Genomic DNA, 20,412 nt, shown 5'->3' with positions numbered 1-20,412 from the left:
TTAGCTTTTTGAGCATTTTTTTTCTGAAGGCAAAATAAAATAGAACTTAACATCACCTTTTTTGTACAACAAAAACAGATTTACATGAGAACAAACAAAACAAAGTCTTTACAAATCGACAGTAACCCCCCCCCCCCCCCCCCCCCCTTCTCCATCATGGTTTCTTGTGGTCCACAAGACACATGATCTTGGCACAAACGTCATGGCAGTCATGTGGCAGCAGTCCCTTCAAGTCCTAGATCCTTGTCAGCTGGTGCCACAGGCTGGAGGGTAGGATGCTTTCCACCTTTTCCATTACAAAGTTCAACGGTGCAAACAGGGTGCTGAGAAACTGCCAAGAAATCCACAAAAGATTTATAAGTGTGTGTCTTTTCATACAACTCTCTCAAGCATTTAATAAAGGGGGTCAAAGTACTGTATTTGATGCAGTGACTCAAACTATGGTATTTGTATTTAGTTAGGTTTAATGTTTCCCTTTTTTCTCCCCCCACAAAACCAATATTAGTTGGTTCAGACACTGGCAAAAACAGCAACAGCTGTAGGCAATGCAGCTTTGAGATGCTGTCAATGCCTACCCTTAGCTCAGCAGCATGCAGAGCACTTTTTTTTTTTTTTACCCCTTGAGTGAAAAGTTTTTATTTTTATTTTCAATAAGTTATAAATGTAATTAATTTCAGTGACTCTATTTAGAAGTAGAAGAATTCATATTGTCACATCTTGCAAGCATCACAGAGCTTGCATCCAGTTTTACCATGGGGTTGAACTAAAGTTGATTTGCGCAAAGCTATCAAAGAAAGACAGTGATCATAAATTCACACCCAGAACTTTCTGTTATTTAGTCCTCTGGATTATACATCTGTCACAGGAATATATTCACATTAGCTACTGTAAACTTAAAAATCGGCATACTGTGCTTCAGTAGACCGCCCATTTAAAAGGTTGGAATTTCATTCAAGTAACAGGAGTATGCAAAGCTCCAGCAAACATTACTGCGTGTCAGGCTTACACCTGTTATTTTTATGTGTTTACCCGTCAAGAATGAAAGGTTAGAACACTTCAGCTTGCCCCACGACTTAACGCGTCACATCTTGAGCAGGGTGACAGAAGAGGTGACAGCCCCTCAATTGAAGATACATCAACCAAGTATAATAACCTGAAAACAGGGCCGACTAACAGGCTACAGCATTTGACCAATACATCAGTGCGTTTACCAGATGACTGCTTCCACTGTATTTAATAGTCTGTGGTAAAAATATTTTCTACAGATTCCCAGTGCTACTGCAATTGTGTTTCAGTGTGTAGCATCCTGCTCATGTATCTTCTGACAAAGTGTCTTTCATCACAAGGGTGTTTCTTTCTATATAACCCTAACCCTAACCCTAACATCAGATGTTATCTGCTCAATAACATCTGATGTTCTTTTCTCTAAACATAAGAGTTCAGTACTTTATTCAGACATTAAGTTTTATTGTCACTCTAAAGTCCCAATACTTTGACATACTATGGGAACATCTACAGTGAGGGATAGGGGCCCATGTACTTGAAATCTTGTTTAAGATGGGCATTGCAATCGCAGGTCAAGGAGCCTTTTAGCATTGTCAAGGATCAAAAAGCAAAGAATATCAAGCCAACCAGCCTTCAGATATAAATGAGGCTGTGGCCAGAGGCAATAAAAAGGTGAGGCTCAAACACGTAGGTTAAAAAGGCAACCCACCATCGTAACACTCAAGAAATTCCCACTCAAGAAAGCAAAAACTTTGCACGTGCACAGAAATATTGTCCCAATGCTTTGAAGGCCAAGGAAGGAATTAAATTACTTGGATATGAAACTTATTTTAAGAAAGATGTGCTTAATCTTACAGAAAGTCCATCTCATTGTTATGTATTAAGTAACACAGAGTTATTTAACAAGTCATTATACACTTCCTGAATACACTTTATGATTCAGTGCTTCCAGGTAAGTTTCTTAAAATAGATAAGATACAACTCCTGGAATTACTGTAATCATTAACTTGGACCAGGGCTGTTTGGGAATCTACACAAACTACTCCACATTGATAGTTAAAAAATGCATATAGAATATAAATAAGATTTACAGAGAAAAACAGATTAATCTCGGTTGCATAAGTATTCAATCCCTTTGCTACTGCAACCCTAAATCAGCTCAGGTGCAAATGATTTGTTTGAAAGGTCTCAAAGTTAGTGAAATAGTTTCAGCCTGTGTGTGCTCAATGTGGTTTAACGTGTAGATAATTCCCCTCAGGTGTACAAAGACTTTCACGTGCAACTCACATAGTAATCCCACAAAGCAACCACGAAGACCAAGGAGCTTTTGAAACAAGTCATGGATAAAAATGACAGAGAGGCACAGAGCAGGAGAAGGGTATAAGAAAATTTTAAAAGGTGCTGATTATCCCTTTCAGCACAGTGGCCCACCATTAAGAAGTGGAAGATACATCTCACTACCCAAACACTACCCTGATCAGGTCATTCTCCCAAACTGAGCAGCTAGGCAAGCAGGAAATCAATTCGGGATGTCACTCTGAAGCCAACAATGACCTTGAGAGATCTGAAATGTTGTATGTCTAACATGGGAGTCACACATCAACAATAAGCTGGTCCCTACACAAAGCTGGCCTGTATGGACGGGTGGCAAGAAAGAAGCCATTACTCAAAAAGCCTCATCTTAATGCACATATGGAGTTTGCGAAAAAGCATGTCGATGATACTGTAGAAAAAAGCATGGTGGTGGCAGCATCATGTTATGGGGATGCTTCTCTTCAGCAGGGACTAGGAAGCTTGTCAGGACAGAGGGGAGAATGGATGGTGCAAAGTATAGGCAAATCCTTGAGGAAAACCTGTTTGAGTCAGCCAAGACTCTGAAACTGGGGAGGAAATTCAGTGACCCAAAAGCACAAAGCCAAAGCCACATTGGAGTAGTTGAACAAGATTATTAATGTTCTTGAGTGGCCCAGTCAAAGCCCTGACTCGAATCCAATCAAAAATGTATGGAGAGACTTGAAGACTGCAGTCCATCGACGATCCCCAACAAACTTATCAGAACTGGAGCAATTTTCCCATGAAGAATGGGCAAAAATGTCACCACCCTACTATGCAAAGCTAGTAGAGACCTATCCAAAAAGACTCAAAGCAGTAATTGCTGCAAAAAGGTGATTCTATCAAGAACTGACTTAAGGGGCTGAATACTTATGCAACCAGTAAATTTCATTTTGTACATATTTCTTTGCAAGTTTTGCTGACATTTAACCTCCTCCTCATATAGCAGTGTTCAGTTTAACCACTACAGCTTTGAATAAAAAAGGTTGTTTGAAAAACTGTGCATACATTATTTGTAATTCAACAAAATGTCAAAACTTTGCACAGGGGTGAATACTTCTGCAAACCATTGTGTGTCTGTGTGTGTGTGTTTACAAAAAACAACAGTTTTGCAGCTCAATATGTTTCAATTTTCTTTTTATATTTGTGTTTACATATTTCAGATTTAAATTCATTATTACTCTACTTGTTTGAATGATCAAAGTTTCTTTTGCATTTGACTTTTTCAAGCAAAATGTTATCCCAGTTGAAAATTGTTTAGGCAACCAGGTACCTTTTACTACACATTTGAAAAAAGCATAGCAAATATCACTTACTATTTATTTATTTATTTATTTTTTTAACCCTTAACCCTCAAGTTCTTTAAAAGTATAACTGGATACAAGCAGAACATCACAAAGTGCATGTGACATTTCAGCTGGTGTAATCTGGGTCTATAAAGCAGGTTAAAAACCAGTACATACAAAAGGTAGAAAGGTTAATTAAATGATATTACTTACAGCTTTAGCAAAGACCCCCATTAGTTCTGGGAACTGGTGTGTGAGGAGTGCGAGCATTGCAGTGAAGGAACACAAGCCTGCTGTGAACAGGATGAAGAATGGCAGTTCTTTCTTTGGATAAACTGAAACTTCATGAAACGCTGAATACACAAGAGAGAGAGAGAAAAAAAGAAAAAAGTTACTGAAGTATAGATTAACACCAATATACACTGAACAAAAATATAAACGCAACACGTAAAGTGTTGGTCCCATGTTTCATGAGCTGAAGTAAAAGATCCCAGAAATTTTCCATATGCACAAAAAGTTTATTTCTTTCAAATTTTGTGCACAAATTTGTTTACATCCCTGTTAGTGACCAATTCTCCTTTGCCAAGATAATCCATCCACTTGACAGGTGTGGCATATCAAGAAGCTGATTAAACAGCATGATCATTACACAGGTGCACCTTGTGCTGGGGACAATAAAAGGCCAGTCTAAAATGTGCATTTTTGTCACATAACACAATGCCACAGATGTCTAAAGTTTTGAGGGAGCATACAGTTGGCATGCTGACTTCTCGGAATGCCCACAGAGCTGTTGCCAGAGAATTGAATGTTCATTTCTCTACCATAAGCCGCCTCCAACATCGTTTGAGAGAATTTGGCAGTACGTCCAACCGGCCTCACAACCGCAGACCACGCGTAACCACGCCAGCCCAGGACCTCCACATACGGCTTCTTCACCTGCGGGATAGTCTGAGACCAGCCACTCGGACAGCTGATGAAACTGTGGGTTTGCACAAACGAAGAATTTCTGCACAAACTGTCACAAACCGACTTTGCGTGTTCATCGTCCTCACCAGGGTCTTGACCTGACTGCAGTTCGGCATCGTAACCGACTTCAGTGGGCAAATGCTCACTTTCGATGGCCACTGGCACCCTGGAGAAATGTGCTCTTCACAGATGAATCCCGGTTTCAACTGTACCGGGCAGGGGCAGACGGCAGACGGCAGACAGCGTGTATGGCGTTGTGTGGGTGAGCGGTTTGCTGATTTCAACGTTGTGATCAGAGTGCTCCATGGTGGCGGTGGGGTTTTGGTATGAGCAGGCATAAGCTACAGACAATGAACACAATTGCATTTTATCGATGGCAATTTGAATGCACAGAGATACCGTGATGAGATCCTGAGGCCCATTGTCGTGTCATTCATCCGCCGCCATCACCTCATGTTTCAGCATGATAATGCACGGCCCCATGTCACAAGGATCTGTACACAATTCCTGGAAGCTGAAAATGCATACTCACCAGACATGTCACCCATTGAGCATGTTTGGGATGCTCTGGATCGACGTGTACCACAGTGTGTTCCAGTTCCCGCCAATATCCAGCAACTTCGCACAGCCATTGAAGAGGAGTGGGACAACATTCCACAGGCCACAATCAACAGCCTGATCAACTCTATGCAAAGGAGATGTGTCGCGCTGCATGAGGCAAATGGTGGTCACACCAGATATTGACTGGTTTTCTGATCCACGCCCCTACCTTTTAAGGTATCTGTTATCAACAGATTCATATCTGTATTCCCAGTCATATGAAATCCATAGATTAGGGCCTAATATATTTTTTTCAATTGACTGATTTCCTTATATGAACTGTAACTCAATAAAATCTTTGAAATTGTTGCATGTTGCATTTATATTTTTGTTCAGTGTAGATTTAACACCCATAACAACTTGAGAACAACATCACAGACTGTTCATTCTTACTGACAAAGCAAGTGCAATTAATGTAGAGACACCAGATTAAAATGTCAAAAAGCCTAAATCAGGGGTTTGAGAAGACTGCCGTAGTGTGCGAGATCTGTACGCCAAAGCATAGCATGCTGGTCTTTAATAAAAGAATGGTCTTACTGGGTAGTAGTTCTCTGTCGGCTGTCTCTGTACAAACTGGATAAGGGTAGAAGAGGTGACCTTTTTCCAGAGGGTAAGGAATCATTCGAAAAGCTTGAAGAAAATATTAAGAGAAATGAATAACTTTCCACAGATGTTGTAAGAAACAAAAAAAATTGCAGTAGTTGGAACATACTATATAGTATCTTACAACACACACACTGAACAATAACTCTTACAAAATGTACCAACTGCATGGTTTTGGGATTAGATCATAACTTTATAACAGTATTTTAAAAGGACAGCCTAAAGCAAATCTTAACCAGATTAGCAGTCCCTCCATCTGGTGATCAGCGGAAGTGTAGCCCTCAAAAAAAGACGTGCAAAATATAGGTAAAACCGCTGTTTCAAGGAGGATGCATTAGTTAGAACGGTCTTGTTAAATTCAATCAAAGGCATTAATTTAAATCTGTTTCTTAATTGTTGATAGGGTAATTTTTTGCTTCTTGATTATGAAGTAATTCAGAGTTAGGTGTTGTCAAGGGGCGATTGGCTTAATACAAGCTTTAAGCAATGTTACGTGCGTAGCGTTTCTATCATTTTGAGCACCCCAGTATGGAGGAAGGCAATGTCCATTGTTTTTTTTTTTTTTTTGAATGGCTTTATAGGAATGGAAAAAATTGTAGTCTACTTAAGTTAATATTTGTAATTGCGAAGTTAAATGTCACTTTGTTTAATGTTATCTAGAATTTTCATTATCAAATGAATTAACTTACAATTGTATGAACTTGACTCATGGTAGAGAATTAATGGTGCAGCAGAGGCTAAGTGAAAATGCAGTCTTAACACTGATTGAGAGCTCTACACCCAATAAAACTCCACATTTTGTTTAAAAATCTCCACAGGGTATAAAATGAAAAAAACAAATGCATACTTACTTCCTTCCCAGGTACAGTGCAAGAGATTTAAAGCCCCTTCCACCCGTTTCCAGTGCTGCAGGTGAAAGAATGCATATGCTATCGCTTCACTGTCTCCTCTCTTCAAAACATGTTCTGGGGGCAGTATTAAACTTTTCATTTCTAAGAGGTACTGCAAGGGAGAAAACAAACTTACATTAGTACTGTTTCTAGTATGCCAATGCTATGCTTCCAATGCTTGACATTTCCTTGAAGCCTGGTAAATCATATTAAAAATAATAATCATAAAAATAACTCCCAGAACTAAATTAAAGCCTTTTCACCAGCTGGCTGTTCTAGGTACCAGAAGGCTGATCATACTCCAATAATAAGTGTGTGGATTGCATTTACAGATTTGACTGGGAACATGATCCCGAATATTATTCCAGGTACTGTATACAAATATATTTAACATCTGAAATGAAAGAGTCATGAAGACAGAGTTAGTTGTTTCATTAAAGAAAGTAGTTCTTGTTTTAGTAAACTTGCTCAGTGGTCAGGTACTCACTTTTGGTACGTGTGGATTAAACTCTACAGCTCTGTGTATGGCTTCCACAGCATTCATCTCTGCAGTACTGAGACCTCGCCTGGACGCAGCCTCTGGAGAGAATCTGGAACAGTGGGGTTGGATTGGATTAGCTCACCAACAGCAACAAAACAGATATTACCACACACCTCGTATTTGAAACCTATATTGGTGAAAATCAGAATAGAATAATATATGTACTTAGTAATCATAAACGTCATTATAGTGATTCTTTTAATGTTACCCCTCATTCGAATCAGCATCAGTTCCTTTTATTAATATGAAGTTTACATTGTATTGCGTTTATTCCCTTTATTGAAAGGTGCTGCTGAAGCACAGGGAGTTCAGTACTTACTTATCTGAGACGGCCCTAGCTTTGAGGAGGGCTGCTGTGTAGCATATCGTTGCCGATTTGGGCAAGCTAATATCTGTTAAAAAAAAGAAAAAAAAAATAGATACAAAGTATCGTATTATTCCACGTAACAGTGGGGCACAATGGTCATTATTTGAAAGACCTGATGTTTGCAGTACTTCCTACTGTACCTAGACTTACCGTCATATTTTGCTAATACTGCTTGCACATCAGCATAGGCCTGCAGCTCCAGTAAGGCCTCCAGTAGATTCTCATGGATATTGAACATGCTGAGGAGAGGGAACTCCTTCATTAACTGGAAAACATACAACTGCTGTTACATGTATAACCTTAGAAGATGAGCTCAGTATTACAGCAACACAACTCCTGTTTAATCTACAGCAGACTGTCCAAATGGCACTGAAAAAACAAATACAATTAATACATTAGCGTATGAGTAAAAAAACAAAATGGACAATGACCAATTTCCTTAAAATAGAACAGGTCATGCTAGTTCATGTTCAACTGTTTTTCAGATCTAGAGATTATTTAGAAAAAGTAAAGGCTTTTTGGCAAAGTTGAACAATATTTTTAAGTTAACAGCTGATTAGACAAGACATTTTTGGATATTTATTATTATTATTATTATTATTATTATTATTATTATTATTATTATTATTATTATTATATATTCATGGTCTAAACAGCAAGCCAGATGATATAGTATATGATAAACATACATTTACTGTATAAATATAAATAAATAAGCATTCACCATCCTAATTACCCTCTGTTTCAGAAAAGGCTGAGACAGTGTGTGAATGACAGGTCTGAATGGGATACGAAGCATTACAGCAGATCAGGGAACAACAAATCTGTGAGAACATTAGTATGTTATTTATGTAAAGGCATCAGGATTACTTACATCTCTCAACATTTTCACTGCTTCCCTCGTTCTTCCGAGTTTTCTTGCACACATTGCTAATCTTCTTTTAATGTAAACCAGTACATTTGTGTCCCTTCCTATTAAGTGAAACGAATGACTTAATTTGCACATTATTTCTTAAGGTTTTGAACATCATTTTGCACCCACAGACCCATTTACAGTACCCTGTGTTTTCAGCGGAGCAGACTTCAGATCTAAATTACTGCATTCTGAATAAGAACACCTGTTGAAATGTCACTGCACCAGGTGTGTTTTGAAAACACTGCAGTACAATGCATTAGTAAATATATTGCTTGATTTACACTTTTCAAGTAGGAGAGTTCCTTGATCTATACGTGCTGTTCATGTTGAATCTCCCTGTTTTTTGCCCTTGGTCAGTATCACCAATGCTAATAATTTACTCACTGTGCTGTGCTTCGTATTGGGCTCCATGGTGCTGCAGCTGCTGACTGCGTCTGTAACAGCCCTCTCCTGCCTTCAGTGCTTGTTTAAATAGTTTCTCAGCCTCCACGATCGTTGTGGCTTCTTCTTCAGCCAGGAGAATGCATGCAGTAGCACAGCTGGGAGACAACAACAAGCAGACTTGAGAAAATTTAAAAACCCTTCCACACAAAACTGAGCAAAAACTGTATATCTTCCAGATGCAGACATGACAAACAAGTTTTGGACACAGTGACTGCTTTTGAGCAGGTACTTAAGATTTCTGAGGATATTTAATGATATTTCTTATTTTACAAGACCACCTGAACAGCAGAGATCTACTCACTCATTTAGCTCCAAGGCTTCGTGCGCTGCAGAGATCCGAGCCTGCGGGTTTCTCTCTCTCCACGCTTTCTGCATTACTGTTATCAAAAACACATGGCTTCAGTCTCAACTGTGGAATAAACTGCGAGTACAATTCAATAATCTGGGAATACTCCCTACAGGATAGTAAATATGAACAAATAAATAAAATAATAAATCAGCTAACACATTAAAATCACATACTGTAAAACAGTGGAACAACCCTTCTGTTGGTCAAAACGTTTCTTATCACAAGCCTAGATCAGTTACGTGACAAATAAAAAATGGATCAGCAACCACACTCCCAGTTATCAACAGTGTGATCAAGACAAAGACTGGCTGCACTCTCACAAGGTCAAGAACTTTACTGAGGCTTAATCTCATTCCACTGGAGTGCAAAGGGAAGGCATGCTAAAGGCAGTGCTCTTCAGAACCCCATCAAGATGCCACTGCAGTGTTTCTGTGGGGTCCTATTTCTTTAACAGGGCAGTCTCCTGCTGCTTAATCCTAATCTCTAATCCTTGCACTTCACTACATATTACTGGTACCAGTGCTCCAGATAAGGTTTTGGGACATCGAGTACTTTACTCTCCATTACCTTGAAGTCATGAGTACTTCCATTAAATACTGTACATACTTTGATGTTAACTTATGGCACATGTATTAGCAACAACCTTACATTCTAACTGCAATGTTACTTTGAACCACTGTACAAAAACTTGGTCTTACAATAAAAACAATAATTTGCTTTATTGCCCATAAATAATATGGTTGTGAAGCAAATAAACACAGAAACAGAACTTTAAAAAAAAAGAAAAATGTGTTCCAGCATTGCAGATGGAATATACTTAACAAAAGACTTGAATGGACATACTATAAATTTCTGAAGAAATGATAATATTGGATTCCTGATTGATCACCTTGCTACAGGCATATAAAAGCAACCTAACTCTCTCCAAACACAGAACATTGCATTTATTATATCAATTTACCTTCCAAAATTTCAGTTGACAGCTAGATAAACTGGCATGTTAGGTGGAGAAATCCAGAATCCAAAATCAAGAATCTAGCTGCTTATTCACCAGTCACAAGCATGCATTGCAAGTGAGTGAGTGGATTCAACCATATGTTTATTTAAAAAATATATATATATATAAGTTTTTATTGAAAAGTCAGAGTTATTAGTCACCTGTTTCTGGCAATTCCCAGGCAAGCTACAAGCTGTCCTGTAATTTCTCTAGCTACCTCATGCAGTATATTCACAATCGGCCATTGAGATGCCAGGAACCAATGAAGTACAAGAAGCTTGATATATTGTGAGCTCAAGCTGTGCAGAAAATTGCGATGCATATTCGTTACGAAATAAATCAAAACATCATACGTAATTCATATTTTTTTCAGTGTGTGAAACACCTTTTACACAGCTTATCTGCAGCGCTGACTGGTACAGAATTGTTCTTTGGCAAAACCCTAAATGATCTTAACAGATTGTTAACTACCTCTAGTAGTACTTCGAATCTTAGACCTCAGACTAAGTTTTTCAGTTCCTTGGGTTCACAGGGAATTTGGGAAAAAAGCCATTCAGTTTTCTAGCTCCATGGTCTTGGAATAAGCGTCAGGAAGAACTGAAACTTCCTGTCTTGATCTCTTTAAAAGGAGTTCAAACAAAAAATTAAAACCCACTGTATGTAGCTGAGAGATGTATTTGTTTTGACAGGTGCTCCTAAGTTGTTCCTTGTAATTTGATTAACTTGTTTGTATTGGTTGTGCTCATTTGAATGTGTGTGTTTTTGTCTTGTATGCAACCTTCTTGACCAGGTCTCCTTTGAAATAAAAAATAATAACCTGAATGAGATTCTCCTTGTTAACTAAATGTTAAATTGTTGTTAATTAATAAAAAATGACAATACATGGTGAACCACTCATGCTGTAACCAGCAACAACGTCACATTCAGGGATTTCTTCTTACTAGCATCTGGTGGTCTTAAGTGGTCCGTGTCACACGTAAAGAACGTTTGATGATCCTGCGCCGAAAGATTCATGTCATAGTATGTGAGTGGCTCTCTTCCTGTTACCCACGTGTATCTGAAAGCAATCATACCAGGAAGAAGTCAGAATTTGACATTTCACAAGATCCCAAATTAGAAAGCAGCAAAAAAAGCCAGGTCAGGATATTATTTCCATGTTATTCGACTTGAATTTGTGAGACTTGTGCTGTATAATATACTTACCGGTTATATTCTGCTCCTCTGAATAAATTTAACGGATTTCTCCACACTTTACATTCTGTAAAAGGAACAACAAAAATGTGTAATAAAGAATGTAATATTCTCCCAACATTGTTGCCTCTTTCTTCTGGTAGGCTATAGCTTTTAATTCTACATTTATTTATTTTTTTGCAATATGTATCTTGAATATGTGTATGACCCCAAACTTGTATCTCTCTAAATGATTTAATGGCTCTGCATGCTGATATCACATTCTTTAAGAGCTTGCAAATCTGGAATTAAAGGCGGTGAAGAGATGGAACTGATTAGAAGATGTCCAGCGCTACATATCATAACACTTATAGATAATGCTTTAAGCAGCTCAGAAAGTCAACATGGAAGAATTGCAGCACACCGGCAGAGTGGCTCACCTGGGTGTTTTATAATGGGGAGCTCATTTGTTCAAGCTCAGTTCACAGGGATTCATATCCCCCTGAGCTGAACACTGACCGCAATAAAATAAGACTCCCTTCAGCAGAACCTGCCTTGGCCAAATAGCAGAAAGCAGGACTGTACTGAATCACAAGTTTTCACAAGCTCACCCCAGCTCTGACAGTCATATGCTGGGGTCTGAGAGAGATTTTAAACAGCATATAGTTCCAACATCAAACAGAAGCTGATCATGCAACGGATACAGCTTCTTAAACCCAATGGAATCTTGTTAAACTTGTTAAGCTCATTTAACTGTTACATTTATCACTGTAAAAATAACATGAAATTAAAATACTGTATTTTTTATGCACTGAAAAACTGATTCCATGGAATGTTTTCATTGAATTGTGTGAATTTATGGAGTGCAATATGGTGAAACCACAAACAAGGGGTTCCTTTATATAAAAAAGAAAAAAAACATCTGTTTCCAGTTACATATGTGTAAAATATAGCCAGGTGTTCTTGCATGTTGCTTGATAGATGGTAAAAGCAGTTTGGAGTTGTTACTACACAGTGAAGACAAAAGAAAATGAAAAGTGGGGACAAAAAGTACAAAATCTTTCCAAAATAAATACCTAAATGTCTTTTTTTTTCTCAAAGTGGTGCAGTAAGTAAGGACTTAGTTTTTCACAGTATTACCCTTACCTGACACACTCTGTCTGTTTGAATCAGAGTCTCCATTAGGGGTGCTGGGGTTGCTTGGATTGCTGTTATCTACTCCACCCAGCAGAGGACGAAGATGACTCACAGAGACCTGCTCAATGAATGACGTTCCATACTTTCGGAAATACCACCATTCAAATATCTGAAGACATAATAATAATAATAATAATAATAATAATAATAATAAATAATAATAATAATAATAATACACACACTTGTAGTCAAACGTTTACATACCCTATTGGAAATTTTAGAATTTTTAGAAAATTCTTGAAAACAAAGAAGTTTAGGAAAAGTCTTTGGTAGCAAAAGTTTTGCTTTTGTGGATGAGGAAAAGCATTAAGACATAGATGTCTACAATTGTTTATTTCAGCATTTTTTTTTTTCTAAAACTCCAAAAATGCTAATTCAAAAGTATTCATACCCTTAGAAATTTCAGTATGATAATGCAGATCCTAGTTCAAGAAAAGTCTAGAAAATGCTGGATTGTAGGTGAACATTCTTAGCGAGTATAAAAGGGTGAGGCATAGGAGGATTGCTTTCAATAAATCAATATGGGAAAAAGTAAAGCACTATCTGAAGACCATGAGCAGAAAATTATTTGTCATAAAGCTGGTGAAGGATACAAAAAGATTTCCAAGCACTTGAGTATCCCAATTTCAACTATTGTTTCTATTATCAAGAAGTACAAGACTCATGGTACTGTCACAACGCTCCCTCAGCCTGGAATAAATAAGGTTCTTTCACCAAGAACAAGTAGAAGAATTGTGAGGAAGGTTAATAACAATCCGAGATCCAAAGATATTCAAAGTGAACTGACTAAGTGGGACTGGGGTTTTCATTTCAACCATAGGTCGAGTATTGCATGGTGAAGGTCTCAATGGTCGCAGGCCAAGGAAAACGTCACAAGGACAAATCACTTACTTTGCAAAACGACATTTGAATGATGGATACGAGTTCTGATCAAAGGTTTTGAGGAGTGATGAACCACAAATCGAGCTATTTGGTCACACTGATAGTTGTTACTACAGTTGAAGCTACTGCACTAACAGGTAACTATGACGTGACAGGTGTTACAGAAACTTGGTTGTCTGAGCGTGATGGGGACGAATATAATATTTGTGGGTATACACTGTATAGGAAAGACAGGCAGGACAGAAGAGGAGGAGGGGTAGCGCTATACATAAGAAACAGTCTTGAAGCCCAGGTGTTAAACCTGGACAAAGAAAATAAAGCCAAATCAATATGGGTCAGAATAACGGACAAAAATTCAAAGGGCATAATAATAGGAGCATGCTAGCCAGATTCAGACGGTGAGCAAAATAATCTGTTATTCAATGACATTAGAAATGCGTGTAGCAAAGGAGAAGCCATACTAATGGGGGATTTCAACTTCCCCCATATAAAATGGGAAAACCCGGTGGGTAGCACGAAGGATGAAATTGAAATGGTGGAAATGACAAATGACTGCTTCCTAACACAATTTGTCAAGGCACCCACTAGAGGGGAGGCATGCCTTGATTTAGTCTTTTCAAATAACGAAGACAGAATAACTAAAACAGAGGTCAGAGAACCACTGGCAAACTCAGACCACAACATGGTCTCATTTGAAGTGTTTTTTAAAACCCCAAAAGTAATGACTAAAGCTAAGGTTTACAATTTTAGAAAAGCAAACTATGAAGGTATGAAACAGAGACTAACAGAAGTAGATTTGAGTAAAATAGAGAAAACACCCACAGAAGAAGGATGGTTGTTCTTCAAAAATGTAGTACTAGAGGCGCAAAACAATTACATCCCTAAAGTAGACAAATCTAAATGTAAAACTAAATTGCCAAAATGGTTTAATAGATCAATTAAAAAAAATATTCAGCGAAAAAAGGCACTTTATAGAGCATTAAAAAAGGACCAAAAAGAAAGTACGCAGAAAGAGTACACGGAACTGCAAACGCAAGTCAAAAAGGAAGTTAGAAAGGCCAAGAGAGAAATAGAAATGAACACTGCTAAGGGAGCTAAAACCAATTCCAAAATGTTTTTCCAATATTACAACAGCAAGAGAACATTCAAAGAGGAGATTAAATGTTTAAAAGATACAAATGGCAAAATCGTAGATGAAGAAAAAAAATAGCAAATATATTAAATGATTACTTTTCACAAGTTTTTACAAAGGAAGATACCGACAACATGCCCCACATGTCATCCAGTTCCTATCCAGTTTTAAATAACTTTAGCATAACTGAGGCAGAAGTGTTAAAGGGACTAGGAGCTCTTAAAATAAACAAATCCCCTGGGCCAGATGAGATCCTCCCAGTAGTACTCAAAGAAATGAAAGAAGTAATTTACAAACCGCTAACCAAGATCATGCAGCAGTCTCTTGACACAGGGATGGTACCGACAGACTGGAAAATTGCAAACGTAATACCGATCCACAAAAAGGGAAACAAAACTGAACAAGGTAACTACAGACCAGTAAGCCTGAACATCGATAATGGATAATTGCAAAGCATATGACATGGTTTATTTAGATTTCCAGAAAGCTTTTGACAAAGTCCCACACAAAAGATTAATTCTCAAACTGAACGCAGTTGGGATTCAAGGAAACACATGTACATGGATTAGGGAGTGGTTAACATGTAGAAAACAGAAAGTACTGATTAGAGGAAAAACCTCAGAATGGAGTGTGGTAACCAGTGGTGTACCACAGGGATCAGTATTAGGTCCTCTGCTATTCCTAATCTACACTAATGATTTAGATTCTGGAATAGTAAGCAAACTTGTTAAAGAAGAGAGACCAGAATTATTCCGGGTTAAAAGGCATGTCATATGCAGACAGGCTAAAAGAATTGAATCTGTTCAGTCTTGAACAAAGAAGACTACGTGGCGACCTAATTCAAGCATTCAAAATTCTAAAAGGTATTGACAGTGTCGACCCAAGGGACTTTTTCAGCCTGAAAAAAGAAACAAGGACCAGGGGTCACAAATGGAGATTAGACAAAGGGGCATTCAGAACAGAAAATAGGAGGCACTTTTTTACACAGAGAATTGTGAGGGTCTGGAATCAACTCCCCAGTAATGTTGTTGAAGCTGACACCCTGGGATCCTACTGGGAGCTACTAACAACCAAACGAGCAAGATGGGCCGAATGGCCTCCTCTCGTTTGAAAACTTTCTTATGCTCTTATGTTACACAAGGAGAAAGTCTGGTGAGGCGTACGAAGAAAAGAACACCATACCTAATGTCAAGCACAAAGGTGGTAATATCCGTTTATGGGGCTGTTTTTACTTTAATGGCACAGGAAATTTAGTTCCAATACATGGTAAAAGGATTCCATAGCACAGAGATATGGGCCAATCATATGAAACCCTTCACTACAAAGCTTGGTTTAAGGCACAACTGCACGTTCCAACACACAACGATCCAAAGCACACATCTGAATCTACTTCAGAATGATTAAATAAGAATAAAATCAAGGCTCTGGAATGGTCTAGTCCAGTGTTCTTCATTGCAAGGCTCGTGAGCCACAAGTGGCCCCCTTCTCAAAATTAGTGAAGAACAGCGGTATAGTCAAAGTTAGATCTAAATCTGATTGATAATCTTTGGTATGAGTTGAAGAAGGCTGTACACAAGAGAAGTCCTTGGAATTTGAATGAACTGGAACAATTCTGCGTTGAAGAATGGTCAGAAATCACTAATGAATCATGCCAAAAGCTCATTGACAAATATCCTAATCATTTAAAAAAGGTTATTATTGCTAAAGGTGCCTCAACTAAACATTAATTTCATCTTCCTTGTCAAGGTATGAATACTTTTGAATTAGCATTTTTGGAGTTTTGCCAAAAAAATTGCTGAAATAAATAATTGTAGACATCAAGTTCTTGTAACTTTTTCCTCATCCACAAAAGCAAAACTTTTGCTATAAAAGATTTTTCCTCGAATTATCCGTTTTCGAGAAATTGTACATTTCCATTGAGGTATGTAAACATTTGACTACAACTGTACACATATCTATCTATCTGAAAGACCAACCATTTATTAGTGACAAGAGGATTTCTTTTTAAATATAGTATTTCTACCACTGTAGTTACAAAGACCCCTTTCTCTGAAAGACCTATAAATCACTTGGATGTGGACACTGGATGTTTTTGTAATATATGCTCCCTGTTCTGCTGTATTTCTTTAACACGGGTAAAATCAACATCAACATTGCAGCAAGCTCCACAAATTGTGTGCATCACAGGCAGTGTTTTGACACTGGCATTCAAATAAAACAGATAATCAAATGTGAAATTCAAATTCTGTAGAAAAACTAAAAAAAACAAAGAGCTCTGACTTCCTTCCACACAGCATGGCAAAAGCAACAAAAACATCTGAACACAACAACAATTTACCATCCAAACTAAAACTCTCCTGGTCATTCAGAGATATTTCATTTGTGCATTTTTATTCTAGTCATGATTTACAGTCAAGACAATGTTATTCCGGGATAAAATAAAATAAAAATAAAAAGATTTAGGAGACAGGAAGTCTGTGACTTTTAGGGCTGCACTATCTGCAGACGGTGCATCACAGCATTGAAATACATTTCAATTGGGAGGGCCTCAGCAGGAATACAAGGATGGAGTCCGATTTCATTAGTGAATGGCGGAATATTGTCTCACCTTTCCAGCAAAAAAATTAAAAAGGATCAAAATGGAATAATATACTGAAACGTGTTAAGAGCCCCACAAAAAAATTATGCGCATATTGTATCCTTGACAATATGAAAAACATCATGTATTTTTGCGTCAAAATTTAGGAATGAAGACCACTGGGTGCCAGTGCTGTGCTATATACTACAGCAGCTTTATGTCAAGGTAAAATATTCTGTGAAATCAGCAGCAGGCACTGACTAGTCTTTCCTAATCCATAATATACTGGAACAAAACAGCTGTTAGTAAGAACAGTACTATTAGTAAAACTTTCCAGGCTTCAGTATAGGAGCAAGATGGTTGCTATGCATGTACTGACAATTCTATATAAACCCATCCAGGGATTCCGCCTGTCTGTGATAAATGACCTTAAATTGCGTAAATCACAAGGCAACTTAATTTGAGCTCCATTATCATTTGATCAATAAAGTACTTTAATGCACTCAAACCTGTTTTTACCAGCCTCACAGAACCATGTAAAAGTGGTCTTGATAGACAGGTTCTCTGTATTCTATACCCAGGATTTAACATGGAACATCTACATACACGGGGTGGCCTTTAATAGAGAATTTATACAGGGTTTGAGGCAAGTCCACCACCTTTACTGTATGGACAGGACTACCTCATCTGTATGCGGTTATGTGTTTGTAATGCAAAACAAATCATTAATAAAACTGTAACACTGATGCTTGAGGAACATTTATTTCTGTTTTGAGGATTAGATACTTTCTAATTCAATGTTCAGTTATATTTAGCCTTCCAGGTTACCTCTGGGAGCATAATCATCTTTGAATGGCTTGCTGTTGCTATATGTTTTCCATGCTAAATGTAAATGTTACTTGGCTAATGAGGAAGCAGTCCTATCAAGACAAACCACACAGGGAATAGACTAGGGGAAGCTGAATTATACAGAGAATGGGCAAGTGTCCTGAGGTAACATCACCCAGACACTAACCCAGGTTGTCAGCACTACAGCACTGCTTATGATAATGCAGAAGCTTGCATGCTTTTCATCTTTACTGGCGACTCAGAACAACGACTGGCTGCATGCATTTCAGAGCTAGTAAAAGCTTTTCAATACAGGATTCTCATTTACCCGTTCATCTGATTTTATGTTGTCTCTACCAGTATACACCTTAATATTCTCTCTTTTCCTTCACTTGGAAACATCACTGTTTTACGTCATGAAATAAATAATTCAGAATTTGAAAGAGGAGCAAAAACATATTGGATTTTAAGTAACTAACAGTGAGAACATAATGGTGACATATATTTTTTTTGTACAGTCCAAAATAAATTTCGCATTCTCAAAATAGTAAGCAATAAAACATTGGCAACTCTTAAGTTGTTTTTTTTTTTAACTGGACTCTGATGTTCAGTAAAATACTTTGAAACCTGGCAAACCAATGCACTAAAATGAATGCTGCTGCATTAGCACTGCCATCTCCTTACATTAACTTCAGAAGGTTGTGGGCACAGAGTGTAATCCAACTAAACAAAACTGACTTACCAATATAAGCCCTGATATTAAAGATGAGGTTCCGGTCAGGGCAACGTAGAACTTGGGGGTCAACGTGTTCAGAAACATGCTCACTGAAACAGAAAAAGAGGGGAAAGCTATCAAATAAGACATAGAAAATATATATGGCTTTGAACATGTGTTTTATTTACAAATAACGGTCTATGCAACACATGACCAAATTAAAACAAAGGTCTTACAACACTGCATCAGTGTAAACTAGATTGTGAGAACCTCAAGCCTCAACCCTGGTGGTAAATAATGTATAGCATATACCAAGATTCCTTGCATTTTGATGAGTAATTAGAAGATTATTAGCTTAATCAAGTTGGGCTGAAGCTATTTAATGAAAGACTAAATAAATAAATTGAGTACTTCATTCATTTAAATATTCAGGATATACTACTAAGCAATTTTTAATGATTTTAATTTCATTTTTATACAACTATGATTGTTAACACCCCCTTGCTGAAAAGCTGTCACTTATCCATTAAAAGCTAAGGAGTCAAGGAAACGTTACAAGCACACCAGAGCAAAAACAAAAAGAGAAACCGAGATGGAATTGCCCATGTGAATTTGATTACATAAACATACTATACAAAGGGGACAGAACTTTTAGGGAGTCCTGTAACCTCTGAGCAATATTGCTTTTGAGCAACATTCTACTGTTAAACCAAATATACAAGGTACGCTAATGATAATAAGAAAAATGGTACAATTAAAACAGACAACTTGGCTTCAAGGAAGATCTCATCGTAGAATATCTGAATTTGAATGTAAATTGCATGGAAACCCACACAGTTTTCACAATCTCCATTGCCCCCTTCGTGCACGAACAGGCTGCGACTGTCAGGAGAGCTTGTTGTCAAGCTCCTATTAAAGCAAGTGACAAGAGAATCACAATGTTGCTCTGAAAAACAAATCCCATTGATAATCCCTTACATTTAGCATAAAACTGAGTTCATGCGTCTGGCTTGCAGATGCTTGTCTTTCTTGCCATTAACCAATAAGCTGCTTCCCTGCTTGACTGGCATGCTTTGAACCAGAAGACATTGCTAAGGGAATGCACAGGACGTGAAAGTCATAGACTACCTGAAGGTAAGGTAAGCAAACTGAGGCCTTGTTTTGAACCGAGTATAGTATCAGATGTAGTTTAATTTGAATGATACATGCTTTATTTAACATGCATTTCTTTAAAATGGCACATCTCCTCAGTAGCTCTGTGCATAATTATACCACATGCATTTTCCTACCTATATCCATTTTATAATACATACATGTTTTGGGTTTCTTTTTTTTGTTTTAAGTTTTGGCAGGGCAACTTAGAGTTCACACAAATTGTTTTAAATTTTTATAAAGTATAATAAAAAATACTGTGACCGAAGTGCATATAGTAAATGGAAGTGCATCCCAGGTATAACTTATAGCATTATTTCATTACTTTGCAAACTGTGCTAAATAAAGCTTATTTTAATTGATAATTGTTAATGGTTAAAGCCCCTCCCCGGGTTATGACTGGGTGCCTTGGCCAAATGGCATGTGGTATTTTACAAGATTATTCATATGATGCTGTGAGCT

The 20,412-nt window shown here is 37.7% G+C and overlaps 1 protein-coding gene across 3 annotated transcripts in view; it reads right to left on the bottom strand.

The window, feature by feature from the left end:
- Positions 1–149: 149 nt before the first annotated feature.
- LOC121319886 (suppressor of tumorigenicity 7 protein homolog) overlaps positions 150–20,412 on the bottom strand; it is a 34,183-nt gene continuing 13,920 nt past the window's right edge. For all 3 annotated transcript variants that reach the window (XM_041257814.1, XM_041257811.1, XM_041257813.1), the window contains exons 2-15: positions 18,826–18,908; positions 12,613–12,772; positions 11,500–11,554; positions 11,238–11,353; positions 9,252–9,327; positions 8,891–9,045; positions 8,465–8,562; positions 7,741–7,855; positions 7,543–7,615; positions 7,170–7,272; positions 6,644–6,794; positions 5,727–5,819; positions 3,837–3,976; positions 150–331 (exon numbers count right to left, since the gene is read on the bottom strand). In XM_041257814.1, coding sequence (XP_041113748.1) covers positions 236–331; positions 3,837–3,976; positions 5,727–5,819; positions 6,644–6,794; positions 7,170–7,272; positions 7,543–7,615; positions 7,741–7,855; positions 8,465–8,562; positions 8,891–9,045; positions 9,252–9,327; positions 11,238–11,353; positions 11,500–11,554; positions 12,613–12,772; positions 18,826–18,903 — 1,509 coding nt within the window. In that variant the 5' untranslated portion in view covers positions 18,904–18,908 and the 3' untranslated portion in view covers positions 150–235. The remainder of the gene's footprint in view (positions 332–3,836; positions 3,977–5,726; positions 5,820–6,643; positions 6,795–7,169; positions 7,273–7,542; positions 7,616–7,740; positions 7,856–8,464; positions 8,563–8,890; positions 9,046–9,251; positions 9,328–11,237; positions 11,354–11,499; positions 11,555–12,612; positions 12,773–18,825; positions 18,909–20,412) is intronic.

Source organism: Polyodon spathula, chromosome 8 (assembly GCF_017654505.1).
Source record: "Polyodon spathula isolate WHYD16114869_AA chromosome 8, ASM1765450v1, whole genome shotgun sequence".
Taxonomy (NCBI): domain Eukaryota; kingdom Metazoa; phylum Chordata; class Actinopteri; order Acipenseriformes; family Polyodontidae; genus Polyodon; species Polyodon spathula.
The sequence above is the reverse complement of the archived record's forward strand: the minus strand, read 5'-3'. Positions and strand labels throughout refer to the sequence as shown.